Below are 18,596 nucleotides of genomic sequence, written 5' to 3'. Positions count from 1 at the left end.
CCTCAGATCGGGGGACAAAAAGAGAGGCCATAGGGAGCTCTTTCCACAGCACAGCACTGTCATGACTTCTGATCCTGATTCACTTCCTTCTCTCTGCTGTACTGGCCAGCCTCATACTGGAGGTGCACCTCTGGCCTTGGTATTCGCCTTTTGTTTGTGTAGGCAGCTCCATGCCCCCTGTCCTGGGCACTGGATGTGCTCTGTGGACTCCAGAGAGCAGGGAGGTGTGTACAAGTGATGTCTTATGCCTTTCCAAGGAGCTGATCTTTTATCTCCCAGCATCACATCCCATTGTCCTTCTGTACACACAGAAAAGTCCTCTGGAAGGAGGAAAAGGCTTGGAAAATATCCTGCAATTCAGTGTGCCAGACGGTCCCAGAAAACAGCACTGTGTGGCTCTGCACTTGCTGAGGTGTGATAACCAAATCTCCAAGGAGCAGCTTGAAAGAGAGAAGGGCTTTTTCATTAGATACACCTGAAGTGCAAGGAAGGAGCATGCAGCACCTGAGATGGGAAAGAAACAGGAAGACCTGTCACTGCTTCGTGCATTTTACTCTCAGCAGTTGTCTTCTCTATGTCCCTTAAAAGAAATAAAAGGCAAGGATGATTCATGTACCATTCCCCAGCTCAGCTTTGAAGCAGTGTTGGTGTGACTAAGGTCCTCGCTGCATCATTTCTTTCTCCATCTGATGCTGAGAAGGTGGTAGCAGGGCAGGCTGTGATTAAGTGGAATTTCTCAATGTTAAAAGACATTTGAGAATGGTCCTGGTGATTAATAAGATGACTTGAGGGGCCCTAGGAAAATCTGATCCTATAGATTTCTTTATGAAGACCTCAAACCTTTTGAAAGTGCTGTGTGTGAAAGCTCAGAGAACAGCATTTGCATAGAGTGCCTCTGCCAGCAGGGCTGAGCAAAGGTGAAACTGGCTGTATGGAGCGGCCCCCACCCAGCAAGAAATCCTCCTGAATTTCCAAGTAGCTCTGCTTACGGGAGTCCACAGCCTTTTACCTTCCCTTATTGCACATCACGGATGGAAGTCTGCTCATTTAGTAGAATCTAAAGAATCCAAGGGAGGCCTGGTGCACAGGTGACAGCCCAAATCTTGGCTGACCTAACAGACATCAAAGTGAGTACATATGCAGCTGGAAGCACCAACTACTTTAACACTGTAGGTGCTGGTTTTACCAGTTCATATACTTTGTGGCTCCGCAGAGGAGGGGACTGGAGGCAGCTCTGCAAACACTTATTTAGAATAGTCCCTGCCCTCGGGAGCTTAGAACCCAGAGCTGGGCCAGGGATGCTGCTGGCCACAAGGCTGGCATGAGCTGTGACTCCATGTCCTACAGCAACATTTTGTGTTTGCTGGTTTGCAGCACCCGAAGGTGCATGTGAAGCCTGCCCGGGTGAGGAGCAGCAGAGCCACAGGGGCTGTCTGGGCTTTGCCCCAGTCACACACATGGTGAGCAGCAGAGGTAGAGCTGGCCCCAGCCTTTGCCAGGACATGCCACTGCTGTTACCAGAAGGTGCTTTAAAGAAGAGGTGATGTTTAACTTTCTTGTTGTACTAGGTACTGTTAAGGAGCAGGCTGAGCCCTCCTGTGCTGCAGCATAAACCACTTACTATCTGTACCTCAGTTTTCCCCATCAGGGACTTATGGCATTTGTACTACAAGTATTTTTGGCCAGGCTCACTGCTGTTATTGCAATTCCTAAATTAATTTGCTGGCTGTTTGCTAGCAAAAACATTTCCTTCCCTCTCCCTCATTCCTTTGGTATTGACCATCCTGGCTCCTCGTACAGAGGTTTTCTCCTGGGACATCTGCAGCCTCAGCTGGCAGATGCTGGAAGCACATAGCTCTCACAGAGGCCCCTCCTGGGGAATCTCAAACCCTGCCAGCAGCATATCTGATGTTACAGATGAGATCTGTGTGGTGCTGTGCAGGGGCAGATGGCCCAGCAGGTTACCAGTTAGCAAAAGGGAGATGCTCTGCATTTATGCAGTCACAAGTTCACTAGGTATATCATTACAGCTGTGCAAGAAATAATTTATCTGTCAGTAGGAGAGACACCAGTGCAGCTGCTGCACTACATCAGGGAAGAATCATCCTATCTGCAGCTTAATGCAGCTCATGCTGCATGCACACAGTTCAAATAATTTCCTCTTTCTTCTACATTTCTTGTAATGCCAAAAGCAGCCATGCGTGTTGAGCTCTTGCTGTTAAGAGTCTTCAGTACATATTTTAATCAAATCTGAGTAGGAGCCAAAAAAACCCAAGTGATGTTGATGGGTAAAGGGACTTATCTCCCAGCCAGGAAAGCAGTCAGTCATTGCAGCAAGATCCATGGCAGTCATAAGTTCAAACCACACAGCTCCCTTATCCTTGTGCTCAGGGACTGTAGAGTTGCCCAGGTTCCCTGCTGAAGCCTTGATGTCTTGCAGATATTTGCATTTACTATCACTGCCTCTTTTTCTCACCAGTGCTTCATAAAAAAAAATAAAATGAAATCCCATGCAAAGCAGCTCAGTCACTGTGCACCAGCTTGCTCTTTCCTTTCTGAAGAGCTCCTGGAGGCTCAGCTCAGAGATGGTAAGCGGGTTGAAGGTACATGGTACCTCTCTGCTTTAACCCTTTAAAGGGTGACATCTGCTGTGTTTACCCTCATTTTGAAGCTTGCTTTCTTCTCATTGTCATGACTGTTTACATCCGCTGTTGGTGATTTATGCCCTGAACTCTGGATTCCCATACGCTGACAGATTGGTGAGGTTAAGTGGGACCGTGCTCTGCATACTTCACTGATCTCACACATCTTGTTTTTGACTTCCTCCTGTGGTTTGCTGAAGCAGGTCCCTGACAGCTAACTGGATAGGGCTTGGGGTGCCAGGCACCAGTGTGCTGCAGGGCCGGGGACCACCTCCTTCTCCAACCACAGGCTCCACCAGGAGCACTTGCACCGGATGGTCACCCCTGGACAGGGTTAAGCTGCCACCAGGAGCAAACAGCAACCACTGTGTGTGTGTCACAGCACTGCTTTTCAGGCTAAGTGATGATGAAATGTGATAGAAAAGTCTGCCCTACCATGAGGGCACACTTGCATTTTGGTTCACTCTTAAAATCCCCTTTTGAGATGGGGCCCAGCAGTGCTGTACCCTCCTCACCTCTGTGGTGGGCCAGGGTCATATCCAGCCTGCGACAAAAGCTGTCTCTTTCCCTGCAGTGCCAGCAGGCAGACCTGTGGGAAGGGGCACTGAAGGACAGGATCACTTGTGTTGTGCCAGCCCTCTGCACAGCAGAGCATCTTCACCAGTGCAGCATGGTGGGAGGCTTGCCACCACCTAAAAGGAAGCTGCTCCCAGAGGATTTCTTTGCTATACACAGAGACAGGACTCAGACGCTCTGGCGATTGAAGATTAAGGTATTTCATGTGCTATTAAGCAAAATTATGAATAAGGCCACACAGAGCTGTCCTTATCTTACGCTTATAACGAACATGCACTTTTATTGACAGCATTCAAGAGCCCAGCTGTAAACTCATTGAAGTGGAATGGCTGCAGAGATAACATTTTTCCTATGATGATGTTGAGAAGCCATGTGCAGTGGTGTTTCATGATGAATATGCTTACAATGCAAGGGATTTGCCTCCAGGAAGAGGACACACCAAGCTGCATTTGCTTTATTGCTGAATGAAAGCATCTACATGGGAAACACCTAACACTCCCTGGGTCATGTGCATTGGCTTCATGCCTTGGGTTGAATCAGTCTCCAGACATGGTCTAAGTCATGGGCAAAATCTTCAGCAGCAGGACACTGGTTGGTGTCAGAATCACAGAATAGTTAGGGTTAGAAAGGACCTTAAGATCATCAAGTTTGAACCCCCCTGCCATGGGCAAGGACACCACACACACACTAAACCATGTCACCCAAGGCTCCATCCAACCTGGCCTTGAACACTGCCAGGGATGAAGCATTTACAACCTCCCTGGGCAACCTGTTCCAGTACCTCACCAGAAGCCGTACATTTGCCATGGATTGATTTGCAGCCTCAAAACTTTCAGCACAAAAATGCTTTCAAGATCAATTTTGAAAATATTACCTCCTGCCAGCTGAGTTTATGTGGTGTATTTAGAGAAGTCAAAAGATCAAGTCAATGGGTAAAGGGGACACAATATGTGTATGTGAGGAGAGTAGATGCTGGGATGGCGAGAGGCAGCTAAGCAGACCTAATGGAAGGCTGCTAGCTGTAAGGCTAAGTGAAGATGTGCCCCTACACGAGCATGAGGAGTTTAATAGCTATTATATAGATGGAAATTGCATGCAAATTTGGGGGTTGGCTTTTCAGAGATGACATGGTAAGCCCCAGGTCAAAGGTATGCCCAGTTCAGATGACTCAGAAGACTGGGAGAGGAAGTTCTGCTATGTCGCAACTGCAAAAGCCTAGGACTAGAATTTTTTTCAGGTGAGTGAGGAAACAAACACCCAAAGTTTCCAGTGAGTAAGAAAAAACAAAATAAATTCTTGTTTTCTGAGTCTACAGAAGTGGTCTCTTTCAGCTGGGAAGTTCTCAGTGAGATTTCTGTCATACTATTCTTTTTAAACAATACATAGTTTCTAGCTGAAACAAAGGAGAGCAAAACATATCCTTTGCAAAATGGAAGCAATTGGTTATTTTGAATTATTCTACTTGTCCTCAGATTTGAAGCAGAAAATTTGGAGATACTGGCACTCATTCTAAGGATGCTGTGGTCACACCTTCTGCACATGCAAGTCTTTGTGAGAAAAGTCTGGTCCTACTTGCAGCACAGAGCTGCCACATGCTCTATTGAGATGCTCTTCTCTAATTTTGTGTGCTGCATGGATGCAGCTTGGTCCTCTTGTCTTCTGCCCCTCAGCATGGCTGTTTTTAGGAAGAGGCTTCCCAGAGCATCGCACCTGGGAAGGCTTTGTCATGCTACCATGTGCCTGGAACTGCTGATGAAAGGAAGCTAACTGCCAAGTAACCTCCATGGTTTCCCTTTCTCACTTTACCCAGACTTCTCTGAAACAGGAAATGAAGATTTATCAGTTCCTTACTCCACAAGTCTCTCAGATGCAAAAGCGGCTTGCAGAGGGAAGTGAGTGATAGGATCACCCTGGGAATCAGCTGTACGGAGAAGGGAAACTGGCAGAAGGCAGTCCTAGCCAGAAGTCCTGGCCTTTCCTGGACCTGCTCACATCCCTTTCCCTGGGACAGAGCCAGAGGGGAAGATGCTGTGGGGCATTAAGCTTAAGCATTTCTGCGTGAAAAGTTGCTGCTGCTGGATGTGAAGGGGATGAGGCCACCCCTGCAATAGAGCTGGGGGAACTGCTGGGCCATGTCTACTACCAGTGGTATCTCACCCAGCTTTCACACCCCAGTGGCACTGCTGCTATTTTCCCCTCTGCCTTCTAGCCATTTCACACTCACTGGACATGCCCTTGTGCTGTTTGATCACCTGTTTAAACTGACAGCAGGCAAAGCCTGCCAGCCTCCTGCACCACTGCCAGTTAACCCCATTTCTACCTAATAATTTCAGTTTCCACAGGTCTGAGCTCTGTCCTGTCAGAGTGATTGTCAAGGCATTAGACATAACAGCCTGTGAGTTTTCCTTCATCTCAGTGGGGTAGTCTAGTTGTTTGGTACCATGCATATCAGCCTGCGGCTGCTGGCAATCAGGGCTGCAAAGATGGGAGCATGGAGAGTCTGGGGTGGATGGACAGATGGATGATGTTAGATGTTTTACTACAGCTCAGGAAACTTCATAGGCTGTTTGAGAGGAGATGGAGGTCAAGTGTGCTTGGGGTGAATGGATAGTCTTAATCCCCCTCCTTGGGAGGGTTTTGCCCAAGCAATGCTTGGCACAGCCTGAGATAAGGAGTCTCCATGCAGCCTGGGGGACGGCTTGCTTGTTTGCTTGCTGGGGCAAAATGAGTTGGAGAAGCTGCTGCCAGAAGTCAGATCTGAGTTTTTAGATGAAATCCAGAAATATCAGCCTTGATGCACTCTGGAATGGAAACCCATCCACTTAGGAAAATCTGAAAGAAGAAGGTGGTTTCATTTCTGTGTGCTGCACAGGTTGGGCAGCCACTCTTACTGACTGACAGCCCTTAGCACACATGCAGAGCTTTGACTGGGTCCTTTTCTCTTGCAGAGAACCACCACACAGTTCTCCCACACGGCATGAGGGAACACCACAGGCTCTCCTTTATCACCGGTCAGTCCTCCTCCAAGGGACTTCATCTGGCTTGACCCCTGGGCACTCCCCAGCACAAACAAGGAATGTTGCTGAAGCAGAGCAGCAATGCTTACAGAAATCTTCTGTAGGACCTTGGGAAATTCCCTCCTCCAAGCTACAGAAATCCAGGGCTAATAATTAACTGGGTTAATTGTCACACTGTAATTGCAGCTGTGTGCCCTTCACTCTGTGTGTGTGTGTGTGTTAAAAATACTTGTGTTTTAAGGCTCTTTCTTGCAACACTTTGCACACATTTGCTCTTGTTTTGCTTTCAGCTAGAGGGATGGAGAGCTTCCCTTGAAAGGTGGGTAGGAAAATGAATCTGAACTAGCTAAAACTAGGAATAGGAAAAGCATTTAAAATAAAAGGGTTCAGGCCTCTTCCTTCAGAGCAGGGAAGCCCCTGGGCTGGTGGTGGGCAGGAAGGAGGCTGCACTCACACTGCTGGAGAAGCAATGGGGCCTGGTGCCATAACATGCGGCTGCTGTAAAGGGGTAAAACTGCAGAAAGGAGTGAACGGGGAAAACCCCAGCTCTCTTCTGACAGAGACTGGAAAGTCCTGTTTGGAAAATTGGACAGGGAGACTGTTGTGGGAAAATCTGGACACTGGAGCAAGGGGAGGGAGGAAGGGCAGAAAAACCTCCAGGGTGTTCAGGGAGGTTTCAACCCCTCCAGACTTTGGCTTCTTACATTGTGCCCTGATAAATGTGTCAGCGTTTAAAGGGAGCCTTTTGGCCCTGATGCTAGTATTTCAGAGAGCTGCCTGAAGGATCGTAGAGGTGTGAGGTGCCAGAGCTGTGACAGGCTGGAGAGAGGGAGAGGCTGTTCAGTGGGGGTCCCAGCAGTGTATGCCACCCTGGCTGGTGCAAGGGAGCAGAACTTTCCTGCTCCCTCATCCCTTGAGATCCCACACAGCTCTCATTCTCCAGCAAAGCACAGGCACTGGGAGCACAGTAATGCTGGAAAAGCCCTTCCTGCACTCCCCTGAAGCGAGGGTGGTCTTTCTTCCAGGGAAAGGGTCCTCCCTGCCATCCCTGAACTCCGTTCTGCGATACTTTTTTCTAGAAACACCAGATGCTTAATTATTTCCACAGCTAAACTCCTGCAGAAAAATGATCTGTGCTGAGCCCCTGCCCAGCCCAGAATCCACCAACACTGAAGAGATTTCCATTAAGACAACTCACAGATTATACTTCTCCTCCTCAGAGATCACAGTCTTTCCTTAGGTTTTGTTGCTAGTTCCACCTCTTCCTTTCCTCACTCAACCATCTTGCTCATCCAAATACGAAATGTGGCTGTAAGGCAAAGGCAGCAGTAGTGGGCTGCTCTTCTGGGAATAGGTTAAGGGTCCTGGTAACCTCACTGCCTTCTGGTGCTTCAAGCCCTGCTGGGGCAGGCAGGTGGATGCTGCCCACCAGCTGGATGCCAGTCGCATGGTTGGTAAACACTGTCCATTGGCTCCTGTCTGGTCCTACATTTCTTCTTGGTGTGTAAAATGCTGAGTAATCAATAGGAAGCTCCTTTCTAATGTCAGAAGGCTGAAGGAGGAGGAGGAGAGCAGGATTTAAGGCATCCAAGTTAGAACTGTGGCCTCTCATGGTCTCCAAGCCCATCACCAGGCAGGCAGCTCCCCAGGGCCATCCACCCCATGTCTCTCTGCTGAGGGAGCTGAGATACCCACCTATGCATCAAGCAGCCCACACAGCCCAAGCTGCATGTGAGAAGCACACTGTACCATAACCCGAGAGCAGCAGAGCGAGCAGGTGGGCAGAGTGGTGAAAGGTCTTTGCTCATAACTGCAAAGGTCAGGCTGGTGCTGGAGCTAGTGGGAGGACACATCCTCCCCTTGCATGTCCCTAGGTGCAGGGCTGCCTTTTGCCCTTGCTTTTAACACTTCCCAAAGCTGCAGTGAATGGAAGAGAAGGGTTCACAATTTACTGGGGGAAAACCAGACCCTGGTCTCTGCTCTCTGCCATTGCTGACCTGGCAGCCTGCATTTTATCTATCAGTCACCACCATAAGGTTCTTGAGAAGTCCAGGGTTCATGCTGAGTGAGCTGAGTGGCAAGGACTGAAGGTGGCCCCTGGGTTATGCCTGGGATGAGGGAGCTCTGCAGGGAGCTGTAGCGCAAGGAGGAAGAGGAATGTGTGGGAAGAAATGGGTAGTTCAGCTCTTTGTGTGCAATATAAGGAAGTAGGGGAATATCCCCATGGGATTATCAAAGAGATTTACAAGAATGAGCAGCAGAGAAAGGCTGGAAACAGAAATGTAGCCTCATGTTGTGCGTTGTCATGATGGGTGAATGACTTCATGGTGAGCTGGTGTTGCAGAAGAAGAGGGAGGAAAGGTGCTCATCCTGGAAGGCAGAGAAGAGCAGGCAGAGGTGGACACAGGGGCAGTAAGAGCAGAGGACACATGCATGTCAGGAGCTGAGGAAAGGAAGGAGACTAATGGAGAGAAGTTGAAGGCAGGAAATTAAAACTGAACTTCAGAGGACCTTGATCTGCAGCAGCATGACTGCTCTTGGAGCTTGCTGAGCTACCCAGGGCAGCTGCCAAAGGTGCTGGGAGAGAATTTTGAACCCTATGCCAGCATAGGGAAACACTGGTAGTAGGACACGTGAGAGCAAGCTACTGTGCTCTGCTAATAGCAGCCATGGCAGCTGAATAGGGAAAAAGTGATGCTGGCAAAATAAACGCAAAAGGAGTTCTTTCTCCAAGTCCTGCAAATGGGACCATTCAACATATCTGCCAAAGTGTCATGAAGGCAGGTTATCACGAAAGCATGAAGGCAGGCTATCACCAAAACTACTCTCAGATCTTTCTGAAGACATAGGTGTGGAAAAGCCCAGAGACAGGGTGGACATGCAGCAGTTAAGGGCACATGTTTGAAACTGGGCGTGCGGGGGTCGCTGACAGTGGCTGATCTCGTTATGCCATCAATTGAACAGGCAAAACTCCCCACTGCATATCCCCATGTTAGCAATGCACAAATACACAACATGCCCCAACCTATTTTGCTAACAAACACATATACTCACATTCATCTCTGTCTGACTTGCTTTACCTATGGTTCCTCTACATACAACACTAGGTTACTTTTACATGACTGGCAGAGGCTAACAGTGGCATAACCAGCATGCAGTACCTGAGCAATGATTTGTTTAGCTGCAAAACTTCCTCGTACAATAGAGCGTTCGCTTAACTTAAGTCATTATAGCATCCTTGCAAGATTGTAACAGAACCTTCCTGAGATACTGTTTGTCCAAATGTTGCAATGGGCAGCAGGGAACCTGCTGCTGCCTCTGAAACTACTTGACCAACCTGGTACTAGTAATAACTGTTCTTTCCTCCCTCCCTCTAGCCTTCGAATAAAAAGAATTTGCTTTCAAATGGTATCTGTTTAAATATTTGCATAGTACGGCCAGCCATGTACGTGAGCACTTCCAGAACACTGATACCAATAGCAGGTGAATGCCTCTGCAAGGCCTCGGCAGGATTTCCAGCTTCTGTTTTGCAAAAGGGAAACTGAAGTGTAGCTTGTTAGAGGAACATTGCCTGGTTTATTTCCAGCAGTGGCAACACTGTGTTTAGTCAAGAGAGGTTGAAAATCACTAGGGATTCTTCGCAGCAGGTGGTAATCCCACCCACCCTCTGTTCCCAGTCTCAGCTCAGTTTTAATGGCCACTTGGAGGGCAGGGTGAATTCCCAAGAAGAAGAAGAAGAGTTTGGCAGATTCTCACCCAGCCCCACACCTGGAAAACTTTGCAGGTTTGCAATGCAGGCATGGCCCTGTGTGCCAGGAGGAAGTTCCAGTGCATACACCTGGGCTATGCTCATGCAATGAGAGTGCAAGGGAAATAAAAATGACTCAGGATGACAATTTTATATAATCCTTTCCACAATAGCCTTTGACTCCCATGCAAATTAGGAAGCACACAGCCCGCTGTGGTGCTCTTCCTCATACCAGAGACCCTTCCTTAGAGCAGGTCATGTGTCGGGAACACCTTGGGAGAGCAGAGCAGAAAAGGGAATGGGTGTCCCTGTGTAATTTGGAACTCTGGCCTTCTCCAGTGGCCTGAGCTGGGCTGGGTGCCAGTAGCACACAAGTCCTCTGGCCAACCCTCTTGGCAGAGCTCGGTCCTGTGTCAGCAGCTCTGCCGTGCCCCATCCCCATCCAGGGGGTTACAGCACAGAATGAATAGAGCACGGTCATCCTTTATGCAACCCATCATTTGCATAGTTACACAATGGGTTAAAATCTATGACTACAATTAGTCCTGTGCTGCCAACAGATAATCAGGTGCAGGTGATGATTTGAGCAAAGTGATTCCATCAGCTAGAATGCTGGAGGGAAACAAGCAGGAGTAACTGAAGTGGGTTAAAACCACATCCTCCACTGCTCTGCATTGGATGAGGAAGAGCTGTAACTCCTGCAGCAGGAAGAGGGAGGCCCCATGCCTGAATTTCAGGGCTGGAAGGCAGCAGCACGTGTTCTCGGGCGTGTGCTCCTCTTCCTGCGGAAATCCCCTTTGGAAAATCCTAATGTGTCCAAGTTCAAACCAGAGCTGGGCCAGGTGATAAACAAAGAGAGCAAGCAATGTTGCCAACTCCAGCCTCCACTGGCAAGTCCCAGCAGGAGCTGCTGAGTACTGAAGCTGGAACAAAAGGTGCCATGAAGGCAGGTAGATACTGCCACAAGCAGCCTCAGAGCCCCTCTGTAGCAGCGAGACCTGGTACTTGGGTGTCAGAGGGGGAACCCCAGCCCCACAGCCCACCTGCTGACACAGGCACAGGAAACGCTACCCACATCTTCCAAAATTAGCTGTAGCAGAAGGGCTGGGAGCTGCAGACTCTTGATGTCTTCCTGCCACTGAAACCACCTCAAACTCCTGAGCCTGTGACCCCATCGGTCTATAAGCTGTTGAATGTTTCTTAAAAAGCAAAGCAGGTGGATTCCCCAGGATCTCAGGACAATGAGATGAGCAATGAACCATTTCACAAACCAGGTACTGTAATCTGACTTTTTTTAATAAATACATATCTCACAGGTACCAAAATAATTATAAACAAACATGTACAGTATTTACACAATATACAATTGCTAAAAAGTGTAGCTATTACACACATGGTGTGAAACATACTGTTTCCAATGCCCACAGTTAACATTATTGCTACTTTTTCTAACAGCCAGGAGGCCACCAGTCCCCTGGCTTGACTCCTCTGCCTGGGACACGACACTGGGAGCAGCCGAGGTTGTTCAGTAAGGCCAGGCGGTGCCACCAGCCCGACACAAGTTAACACAAGGTCTCTGAGAAGATGGGGTGCTGGTACATGCCTGCCTTGTCATAAGAGGATACTCATGCCTTGTGGTACTTGATGCCACAGGAGAGATTGCTGATAGCAGGTTAGATGTGTAGTCAGCTACCTTCACAGGGTTGAGAACACTGGCTGTGTGGCTCTTTATCAGATGGTGTGCATAATCACAGATCCCTACTGGTGCTACACATTCCACTCCTGTATTTAAACACAGGCCAGAACCTGGAACCGTCCTGTCACAATTATGTGCTCCTTGCTGGGCAGTGTAGTATCCCTCTCCTGGTTCTTCCCTCTGCATTGTGACTTTCTTTTTAAACGAAAAGTCAGTTCTTTTTCTATACATATGGGCACAGTCACTTCTTTTCACAGAAGGTTCTGCTTTAAAACGTCAGCTGTCGTCCTCCAATAAGGCAGTCGTCATACATAAGCTGCAAGAAAAAAACAAAAGGCTGTTAATGCAAAACTCTGACTGGGAGTATGGTATCCACTCTGGGCTAACTGCCAAATTCTGCATGCCCTGACTTCAGCAGTGTGGAAAATTTCTGCACTCAAATTTGCCATTTAACAGCACTAAGAACGTTAGAAAAACAAATGCTAAGGAGAAGAAAACCATCCATTAGCTTGAATTTTATTTCACAGGTTCTGTAGGTATCAGCAAACAGAATGGTGTTGCATGAAGCAACATTCTCTCGGGTTATTTTTTACCTTTTATTCTTTTTCTATTTATAAGTTTGACAGTTGATAGTGCAATCTTACTTTATGGGCAATTTATACCCATCTGTTACATAGATAGCACCATGAGAAAACCTACAAAGGGCAGGATTCTCCCTTCTCCTGAAAAGGTGCAAATAGCTACTTACTTCATCCTCTGTTGATTCGGGCTCTGATTCACTGCTCTCCTCATCCTCACTTTCTGGCAACATCTGCAGGTCAACCATGGTCAGCTGCTTCAGCTGTTCCTGTATGCTGGAATTCTCTCTACCCCATGTGAGCTGATACGGGGAGTATCCCTGGTAGGTCACTTTGTTCACGTCCGCCCCATGTTTCACCAGAAGTGACACCAGGTCTGAATTCTGCAGGTCAACAGCCAAATGTAGTGCAGTTCTCCCATTGCATGGCTCCTGTGTAAAAATAACACAAGGTTTGGCATGTTAGGAAAACCAGAGTCTGTGACAGACCTGTTGATTCTAACAACTACACAACCCAGCTCAGTTAAATTCACTGTATACATTACATACCTGAGCATTCACATCTGCTCCCAAGGACAGCAAGTATTCAACAACAGCAAGGTATCCTTGAATAGATGCCAAATGGAGACATGTATGTCCTGCAAAACACAAATTAAGGGAAAATTTGAGTAAGTTTAACCTCATGTCCTAGCATTCAGTTAAAATCAAGATGATAGGACAGGATGATATCTAAGTTTGCGATTTATCCATGGCAAAAGAGTGTTTTCCATAAGAGCCTTCCAGCTTCCAGTAAGTATGAATAACAGGGTTGGATTTTGGAAAGATTTCTTGGAGGCTTCATTTCAGTGTTTGAGTGCAACTTATTGCAACCCAAGAAAACAGGAGCACTGCAGAATTACTTGCTAAAAATGCAAAATTCAAAGCCATCAGAGCCAATAATCAACAGTGAAGAGGCCTCTAAGTGACATTTTGAAGAAGTCAAGACACTGCTGTGTGCTTCTCAACTCTCAATCAGGTGTAACGATCCTCCTCTACCTCTCCAGAGGTCTTTGGGCTCTATGGAACACCAACCCCAACCTCAGCACAGCACCCTGACATAGATGTACAGCTGCATGCCCGTACCGTTGTAGTTGGTCGCCTGTAAGACAGCGAGGAGGTGGTGTGGCTGGCAGTACTGAGTGAGGACACTGACACTCCTGAGGGAGCCCTGCTGGCAGGCGATGTGCAGGGGGGTGTTTCCTCGGAAGTCCCTGATTTCCAGGTTGCATCCAGCCTTCAGAAGATGCTCGGCAATTTCAGGCTGGTCAGTGATCACTGCCAGGTGAAGAGGAGTCTGCAGGTGAAAGAGAAAAAGCAAACCTGTAAGCTACGCCACAAACCTGGCAGCAACATCTGGAGAGACCCCTCAACTGCTGGTGGTTTGTGCTGCCAGTTAAAATCACATCCCATGAACTCAGCTCTTTATGCTTCCCAACATATTGTAGAGTTGACCTTTAGTCTGGAAGTGATGAACTTAGGGCTCTCCGGATACCCAACAGTCAATCTATATGAAAGGTATCATTAACATCCCAGTAGAGGGATGCAACCCATTGCATCACATTTGAAAAATGTGGGTGTTAAGTGCCACTCTCGGGGTAGAAGTGTTGCAGTAACGTTGGCTGGAGCCAGCTGGGGACTTGCCTGAATGCAGGCTTTGATTCAAGCAGGCTATGATTTAATTGATTCCATTGATTAAAAAATAAAATAAAAGTGTGTGTGTGTGTGTGTGTGTGTGGCGGGGGGGGGGGGGGGGGGATGGTTTCCCATAGAGCCTTTGTCGGGTGGCAGGGGATCATCTGTATCTGGGGGCTGCGGAGGTGCAAGTACCTGGCTGAGGTTGTTCTGGAAGTTGAGGAAAGCACGGTCCCCGGCCGTCTGCCGGATCACCTCCAGGCTCAGGGCCTTTTCCTCGTGAATAATCGCCAAGTGGAGAAAACTGCAGGGGAGGAAATAATAAAACCTAAACATCCCACGTCAAACCCCTCAAACCCCACGTTAAACCCCACGTTAAACCCCCAGCGCCGAGGCGGGCCCAGCTCAGGGTCATGCGCGTGTGTCGCAAGCTGGGGGTTTCGGCGGCCGGGGCTTTCCGCGCTGCGGAGCCGCCTCTCCCTGGCGCCCCTCCAGGGACTTTCCGGCCTCCTCCTCCTCCCTTCCCTTCCCTCCCCACCGCCGCCCGGCCGGCGCCTCCCCGCCAGCAGCACATCCTGTCCCGTTCCCACCGTGCCATGTCCCCGCCACGTCCATGCTCATCGACCCCAGCTTCCCCGACCCCCACTTACGTGTCCCCGTCCTCCGTCAGCTGCTGTGCCCAGGCGGGCGGCTCGCGGGGCTGCAAGCGGATGTCTTCCAGCTCCTTCACCAGCTGCCCGTACTCCTCCTCCTTTAGGGAGCCCAAGCCGCTGTCGTGGCGATCGTCGAGCGGGAGCCCGCCCTGACGGTCTTTCTTTGGCTGCTCGTAGCCCTCCATAGCCGGCGGCTCGGCGACACGGCTAGCACTGATCATGGTGGCGGCTTGCTGCGAGTGAGCGGCGGCGGCGGCGGCGCTTCGCATATACACCCGGACAGGGGATTTCTGCAGGGGAGGAGCCGCCGAGGACGGGAATTTCCAGCCACTCAAAGCCTGACCGACGGGTCTGGTCCTGCTTGGTGCCGCTGGCAGGGAGGGCGGATCGGCTCGGCCCAGCCCCTCCCTCACCTCCCCAGTCGACCCCTTCCCTCCCCTCCACTGCCGCGGGAGGGGACTTGGCGTTCATCCACGTCAGGGGAAGTACTCGCCTCCCCGGCGTCCCCGTCGGTACTTCCCTGCTGCGTCCGGGGCAGCTGCCCCTTGCCGGCTTTCCCGGGGGGCTTTCCCTGCCCTGCCCGGTCGTGAGGCTCCCGGTGCCCCCTCCTCACTGGGGCTGCGGCTGTGCGCATTGCTGCGGGGCCTCTTGCTCGCTGCGGGGGTCCTTGCTCCCTGGGCCGCACCATGCTGGGCACTGCTGGCACCCTGCATCCCCCGCGAGTTTCCACCAGTTGCTGTTTGCTAAGAGGGGCTGTGGGATGTCTCAGGCCAGAGGGCCAGTGTGCAAGCATACAAAGCGGTGGAGATCGCACTCAGAGAAGCTCCACCACCCATGAGGTGCAGTGTCGTGCAACAGCTCTCCTCCACAGCCCTCATCTGCACAAGGGCAGATCCCTGGCCCTGGGAGGATCGTACTTGTGAGAGGGACTCCCTTAGGAGTCTGATGAGCAAGAACAGGCTTTGTAGCTAGCCCAAGGTAGCAAGGTCATGCAAGAAGTTCAGGGAACCAAAACTACCCAGGTCAATGCCGAGGCTGCAACTGCATCAGCATGCTGCAAGTCTGCTCTGCTGTTGCTTGGGGGTGCATGGCTTTTTAGAGAAATTCAGGTAATACTGAACGTTGCTGGTGTTACACTGTCACGAGACCTGCGAGGATCCAGGTGTTGCCTCATCGTTCAGAGGATTTCTTGTCTTTGCTACGGAAGTGTTAACTCTATTTCAGTACAGTGGGATCTGGAATGAACGAGAGAATTCTGAGCCACTCCTGTACATCCAGGTCTGGCACAGGGCTAAACAGGCCTCTTTCAAACAGGTATATTTCTATAATAGGCCAAACCTTTTAAAGAAAAAAATTACGTCTTCTGCCATTATCCTTACTTCTCTGGCAGTTGTTAATGATTCTTTGCTGTTGTGCCATCTGTGGGTAATGAAAACTGCAGGCTCCCACATGGATAAAAGGCATTGTCTGTGGGGCTGAAAGCCCTGTATTTTTCCCTGGTGAATTTCTGCTTCTACTTCTCAGATGCGGGGAATTCCCATGAAGAATTTTTCTTCTCTTGCAACTATTGCTGGCTTAGCTGAGTAAGTGTCTACGTTTTTTTTCTTGTTGTCATTTTCCCATGGGATGGCATCCCTTTGAACAAGAACTTAGGAGAAAATCCAAAGATGAAAGGGGGAGCCAGAGGAGATGGCAAACGCCTGACTTTCTGTGAGCAGATGTTCCTGATTTTCAGCCCAGCTGTGCCATTCCTGAGCTTTGTTTTGCTGTTCATCACTTGGCCTGGGACAACCCGATGGTGCTTTTGGGCAGGTTTCGAAAAAAGCCGTACAACTCTTTCTTTAATAGGTTAAGGGTTATGAAAGTTTTGTGAGCTTCTTGTAACAATTTCCCCTTTGTAATGTAAATTGGCAGGGGAAATTTAATTAACAAATGAATCTCCTCCTACCTGCTTCCCTGCAAAAACGGGAGGATGGGAGCTGGAAACCAAGCTCCTGGTCTGACTAGCAGGGGAATCAAGCCCAACCATGCTGCCTCCAGTTGGGGTTTTGCTAGAACCACACAGAAATTAAACTTCCTGTCCTCGCTGTGATGGCTGGAAACTGAGTTGAGCAAAGTGAGTTCTCTGCCTTTTCTATAAGTGACCTCCAGTTGCTCTCACAGGCAAGGACAGGGCTATTTTTAGCAAGCATTTGCCAGCAGAAACCTCTTTTTGGAGGCATGGGAGGTGCTTTTGTTTTGAGTGCATTTTAACCCAGTGATACTGCAGCCACTCGTAGGTGATGGAAAGGAGATGGAAAATGTTTTCTGGATGGAAAGTCACGAAAGGCCAGCCCACTTCCTGCCCCACAGAGATGCTGCCTCCCCACAGCTGCTCTTCAGCCTGGTCCCATGCATCAAGGGGGCATCCAGACATGGGCCAACAGCCCTGGGTATCAGGCAACCAAAAACATGGATAGAGAAGGGATTCAGCTCTACACCTTGATCCACACGTAAAGTATCAGTCAGCATGGATGCAGTGGTGGATGGAACCTTTGTTAACATTAAAACAAATAAAGCTGATGTCTTACCTGTAACTCCTCACAGCTCACGAGTTTGTTGTAAAATGTTTGCCTAAAGTGATGCATATAGAAATTGGTATAAACAAAGGTTTTGCAGCAGTGATAAGGTCATCGAGGCTGCTTTTGTGCTACTGAGGTGCTGTCCTTTTTTTTTTTTTTTTTTTTTTTTTTTTTAATTAACACATTCTAGCAGTTCTGTACAGTTTTCTACCTGGTCCACAAGAGAAAAAGAATAGGAAAAAACAAGCTCAACTTTTGGATAAATGTGTTTTGGCTGTAGGGTGGAGCTTGTCACAACTCTTGATTTCCTACATAGCCTCTCACCCACTTGTTGCAGTTATGGGCAGCTTAGATATGGCTCAGGGGATGGAGGATAGGGGGGACAGTGGTTAGCCCTGCCAAAACAGGATCACAGCTTTATGAACACTGCACTCATCTATGCCAAACTTAACCCTCATTTTTTCTGTGTATTCTGGTTTAATACCTCTGCTATGTCTCAGTAATTTCACAGGAGTGTTTTTTATGCTTATCAGCTTGAGAGAAGATTAAAGTTCTCTGCACTTTTTAATTGGGGATTATGTTAGCAGTCTCCACTGCCTGGTCCAGCAGGCTGTTGAAGACCAAGGGACTACCTATTCACTATAACAGTGTAAAAAGCTGTAACCGCAAGAGGTAGTTTTGCACCTGATACCTAAGGGGTAGATTTTGCAAAAGCCTCCTCCACTCTGGGTGCCCCAGGCACTCAATTGTCAGGGCTGTGGGGCTGTAGCAGGAGATGTTTGTTCTTGTTCTACCTGCAGAAAGCAGCTGGCCAGGTGCTGAGAAGCTGCCTTGCGTGCCTGAATGCTGAAAAGGGGCAGTAGGGTTTTAATCAGTCTTGAAAGTACATGAAGGATTCTCGTGCTGCTTCCTCCAGCAAACACATTAAACTGTAATTTTCTGATTGCCACACTAATCATGAGAGCCATCTAGTGCTGTCGCTGTGGTGCTGTTGATTTACCAGAGTTGGTCCCTCAACTTCATCCTTTTGTGACTGCTGCTGCAGATACCTATTAACTGTTTCCTGTCATTTAATCCTGAGGACTATGCATGGCTCACAGCAAATGTAGCAGGAAAGATAGTTCACAACATCCAGCAGGATCTTGGCCCAGGCTGTTAAAACCGAAAGCAAATCTGCTGTCTGCATGTGTATATACATATGCAGATTCCCCTTTGGAATAGGACTCCAGTTCGTTGCTCCAAGCCTACGTACTTTGCTGGTGTGGTGGAAGCCAGGGAACACTTAACACTGTCATTCCAGTAACATTTTGCAATTAAAATCCACATATCTCAGGCTCCCATTTGCAGCTGCTGTAGAGATAAGAAACAGGCAGCTCTGAACAATTAGTCCAGTGGTAAACAAGGAAAACGTGTTTCCCTCCTGCTCTCTAATAATACCATGGCTGTTACTAATTT

At 48.8% G+C, this 18,596-nt stretch overlaps 1 protein-coding gene across 1 annotated transcript; it reads right to left on the bottom strand.

Annotated features, from left to right (window-relative positions):
• Positions 1-11,258: 11,258 nt before the first annotated feature.
• NFKBIA (NFKB inhibitor alpha) lies at positions 11,259-14,886 on the bottom strand. Its single transcript, XM_034062610.1, has 6 exons — positions 14,578-14,886; positions 14,123-14,231; positions 13,379-13,589; positions 12,806-12,894; positions 12,428-12,688; positions 11,259-11,995 (listed from the first exon to the last, which is right to left on the bottom strand). The coding sequence occupies exons 1-6, from the start codon at positions 14,847-14,849 to the stop codon at positions 11,948-11,950; spliced, it is 990 nt and encodes a 329-aa protein (XP_033918501.1). The 5' UTR covers positions 14,850-14,886; the 3' UTR covers positions 11,259-11,947.
• Between the last annotated feature and the right edge of the window lie 3,710 nt (positions 14,887-18,596).

Source organism: Melopsittacus undulatus, chromosome 4, assembly GCF_012275295.1.
Source record: "Melopsittacus undulatus isolate bMelUnd1 chromosome 4, bMelUnd1.mat.Z, whole genome shotgun sequence".
Taxonomy (NCBI): Eukaryota; Metazoa; Chordata; class Aves; order Psittaciformes; family Psittaculidae; genus Melopsittacus; species Melopsittacus undulatus.
Note: the sequence above shows the minus strand (reverse complement) of the source record. Positions and strands in the feature narration are given on the sequence as shown.

Bases quoted from the DNA above. Each gene is read 5' to 3' on its own strand.
- NFKBIA (XM_034062610.1), bottom strand. From the start codon at position 14,849: ATGCGAAGCGCCGCCGCCGCCGCCGCTCACTCGCAGCAAGCCGCCACC. The intron at 14,232-14,577 runs GTAAGTGGGGGT...CCTCCCCTGCAG, and splicing joins CTGACGGAGGACGGGGACAC to TTTTCTCCACTTGGCGATTA. The intron at 12,689-12,805 runs GTATGTAATGTA...ATTTTTACACAG, and splicing joins GAGCAGATGTGAATGCTCAG to GAGCCATGCAATGGGAGAAC.